Source organism: Nicotiana tomentosiformis, chromosome 6 (assembly GCF_000390325.3).
Source record: "Nicotiana tomentosiformis chromosome 6, ASM39032v3, whole genome shotgun sequence".
NCBI classification, from domain to species: Eukaryota; Viridiplantae; Streptophyta; class Magnoliopsida; order Solanales; family Solanaceae; genus Nicotiana; species Nicotiana tomentosiformis.
Window position 1 is genome coordinate 132,920,075 of NC_090817.1, and position 4,084 is coordinate 132,924,158.

Sequence of the window (4,084 nt, forward strand, 5' to 3'; positions counted from 1 at the left end):
ACGTATCTTTCTTATCACACCATCATGGGTAAATGTGCCAGAAGGACCATCATGAGATAACTAGAATAAAACATAAGGGAATACTAGATATAGGACGATCCAACATGATATAGAAACATATACATATGACATACGGGCCTATAATGCCGACATAATCATTTGTACACTCAAAACATAGGCCGACAAGGCCATACAAGTATCCATATACATGACATCTGTCTACAATCTTCTAAGAGTACATAAACGTCATAAAGGTCGGGAGAGGGCCTCGCCATACTAATCAATACATGCACAAACTATACTGACCAAATAGGCAACTCCTGAGCAAGTGGAGTACACCAACACCTTCCGCTGAGCTGATAACCTACTAGGAGGGTTGTCAACCTGTCTATTGGGACATGCGGGCATGAAACGCAGCATCCCCAGGCAAAAGGAATGTCATTACTAATAAAGTACCGAGTATATAAGGAGTGAAAAGCAGTATATAAAAGGCGTGAAAGAAACATGGAGTAAAGGACTCAACCTATAAGTTTGAATAGCTCTCTGAATCACGAAACATTTATAATGTCATGCATATGCATATAAATATCATATCATAGGTATATGCGTATATAACATCATCAAGCCTCTGAGGGCATCCCATCATATCATCTCAGCCGTGGGCGAAATCATCAATGTATACCAACTGATCAGGTGGTACTACGTATATAACGTCGTAACCTTTCCCCATATCCCATATACATATAATATACACGTATATAATGCTATCTGGTCATGTGTCAGTGTACATGTATAAATGAATGCAATGCATAACGAAGTAAGCCAATAACATCTCTCGGAATATCATAAGATCAATATACCTTCGGATAAACTTTATCAACTTATGTATTTTCTGAGACCCATGAACTGGCGATATAATAATAGGACATATGGAAATCAAGAACATAGGAACCCTTAGTACTTCTATGAATAGAGGCATTTATGTTAGTTGTGCATTAGCTCGTTTCATTTGTATCATATGGATCATGCCAAAAGGAAAGAAGGGATAGCCTTAACATACCTTTGTCGCTTCACTCAATGACAAAGATGAAATCAGTCCACTCAACACCTTAATCTACAATAATAACAATAGTGCTAAGGTCAAACTAACGAAGCAAGTATAACAATACATTGAGCGGTAAACTCGCTTTACAACTAACTAAATGAAGTTTCTCCTCTGCCCTTCTTCTTTCTAAAGCTTACAACAACAACAATAACAACAATACACCTACATGCTTATCACTATATTTCCAGCTCTTTAACACAACAAGAACATCCTCAAATACACTACAATAACCCAAATACTCCGACAATTTATAACAACTATAATAACTTACTTACGGCTTCCGATCATCATCCCGTGAGTAATTTGTCAAAAAGATTACTAGAATCGTTCATCCGAACTCGTAGACGAAGCTAGGACAAAAATATTACCTCAATAAATGAAGAACTAGATCCTTATCTTGCTCACACCACAAGAAACTTCACTTCTACATCAAGAAGAACTCAAGGTGAAATCGTCCAAGTTTAAGACAAACTAAACTAGAAGGGTTTGTTTAATTCTTACCTTAGTTCTTTGAAGAAGGAGAATAATATGAGCTAGAGTGAATTCTCTCTAAGCTTGTGCTAGTAAAACATCCTCAAAAATAAGGATTTGTAAGATGATTAACTTATACAGAGGGGCTGGCCGCAATGTCTCTTAGGGAGGGGCTCTTGAATGACAAAGTCACATCTTATCTCTATTTGTATAAGTTGGTGGACAACACTTGCCTAGAAATGAGTTCCTTAACTTTGGATAATTGATCCTATTGATAAACATCAATTTGTATAGACATAATAGTTTGGACGGTGGAGGAGGTAATCTTGTCTTTACTTGATAAAAGATAAGTTAAAAGACTATATATATGTACATGAACATCTTGAACTTATCTCTAATAATTATTGAATTTATGTAATGATAGTAATATGAGTTGTGTATAAAAACATGTACCCATATGTCATATAATAAATCATAACAAATTCTCATTAACTCTCTAAATTACACAACTTCTATTCTTCATTACTATAATAATTAGCCAACTCCTATAATTACTTTCACTTGGTATATCCTTGTATATACTAAAAAGGATCCAAACTCACGGGGTAAATCATACTATAACTTTACAAATGACTATAATTCTCTGAGTTCACATGTATGAACTACGACACGATTCGACATAATACTACGGGGTATAACATCGATATAATACTGAGGGATGTAACATCGACGTAATACTGTGGGGGTGTAATATCGGCGTAATACTGTGGGATGTAACATCGACATAATACCATAGGGTGTAACATCGACATAATACCGCAGGGTGTAACATCGATGTAATACTGTGGGGTGTAACAACTCGGGGGAACGAGCGATGTATCTGAGATCGGGAACAGTGAAATAACAGACCCGGAGCAAGTATAGCTTTCAGACTTCGTGAAACGTGGAGAACGGTTATGCACGACAAGCAGGGGACCGTAATATTCGCCCTCAACCGGATATTACGATATTTTAGTATCAACTGTAGATTGACATTTATCGAAAAAAGAAGATTTTTACTTTATTTAGATTTATACTAGGACTGGAATACCCCTACTATATAAATGTGAAGGTTTTCTTTATTCTGATACATTGTAACACGCAACTCAAAGCAATAAAAGTTTACTGTTGTCTTCTAGATATTGTTCAAGGCATTATTCTTTTTTTTTTAACCTTCAAACTGAGTCACGATTTTATATCCACTTTGAGAATAATTGTTGTAAAACGGGGGGCTTTGCTTGACCTTTTACTATAAGAGTTGAACTTGGAAACCAAGTTTAGAAAGCTAAAAAGCTAACACCAAAAAATAGTTACATAGTGGCTATAAAGCTGAAAATTCAAGGTGGTTCATTTGTAAGGGTGCTTGCTTTTTTCTTCTTGACTCTTAATGAAGGAAGTTGCAATCTATCGATATTTACCAAGCCTCTAACCTGCCCAGGTAGGCTATCAAAAGTTTTATATATACAAAGATCTGTCAGATTGTGGCTAAGGGATGCTAATTTGTCCGCAACACGATTTGCTTCTCTATAGCAATGCTGAATTTTAATATCATGAGTATTTACCAACAACTTTATCTCTTCTACTGTATCACTGATTCTCCAAGGTGTATCTCATTCTCCAATCACTGAGTTCTGAAGGATGAGTGAGTCAGTTTCTCCTATGATTGAGTTAAAGCCATTGTTGATGCACCATTTAAGGCCATAGAGCAATGCACTAGCTTCTGCAGTGTTACTGGTGCCCTGTCCCAATGGCAATGAATATGCCATTATGAGACAGCCATCACTCCCTCTCACTATACCTCCTCCTCCACAGTTTCCATCTAGACAAGATCCATCACTGTTCAACTTCATAAAGACAGGGGGTGGTTTGAGCCATTTCACCATAATAAAGCAGTTCATCACCACCTGGACTTCATACATGTTACATACATCTTCCCAATTGTTTCCAAAGTTGATTTTCTTGAAATGAGATTTGATAAGCTGAGTGATGTTGAAAGTAATCATCTCTTTGGATATGTGAAAAGATGGTTTTTCCATATTAAATCTAGAGCTGCACCTAGACCTCCATAGCTCCCAAATGATGATAGGAGGCATGATTTTGTGCATCTAGTTAGCTATGGGATTTTTTCTCTTCTGTTTCAATCAATTGAGTATGAGAGTCCCGATCCACGTCCAATCCGCACTCAATAGTGAGTGAAAATGGTAGTTGGAAGAATAGTACTCAACAAGAGTCGGGTTTGATTTTCATAGGGAGTCACTAGGGGTGTTAGAATTATATACTTGATGAAAGCGAAAGGAATCACTAAATAGCACTTCCACAATAGGTTTTGATTTCTAATTCTAATTTTACTCTATGATTATAAGCTAAGAAAAGAAACTAGTAGCGAAACAGTGTTTTTGGTAATTTTCCAAATAGTTTAAAGACATAGGGCTGTGACCATAACCTAGGTGTTTGCCTAATGAGATAAAG

General features: G+C 36.5%; 1 protein-coding gene across 1 annotated transcript; it reads right to left on the reverse strand.

Annotated features, from left to right (window-relative positions):
• Positions 1 to 3,225: 3,225 nt before the first annotated feature.
• Positions 3,226 to 3,651, reverse strand: LOC138894794 (uncharacterized). The gene has a single exon (XM_070179524.1). The coding sequence runs from the start codon at positions 3,649 to 3,651 to the stop codon at positions 3,226 to 3,228; it is 426 nt and encodes a 141-aa protein (XP_070035625.1).
• Between the last annotated feature and the right edge of the window lie 433 nt (positions 3,652 to 4,084).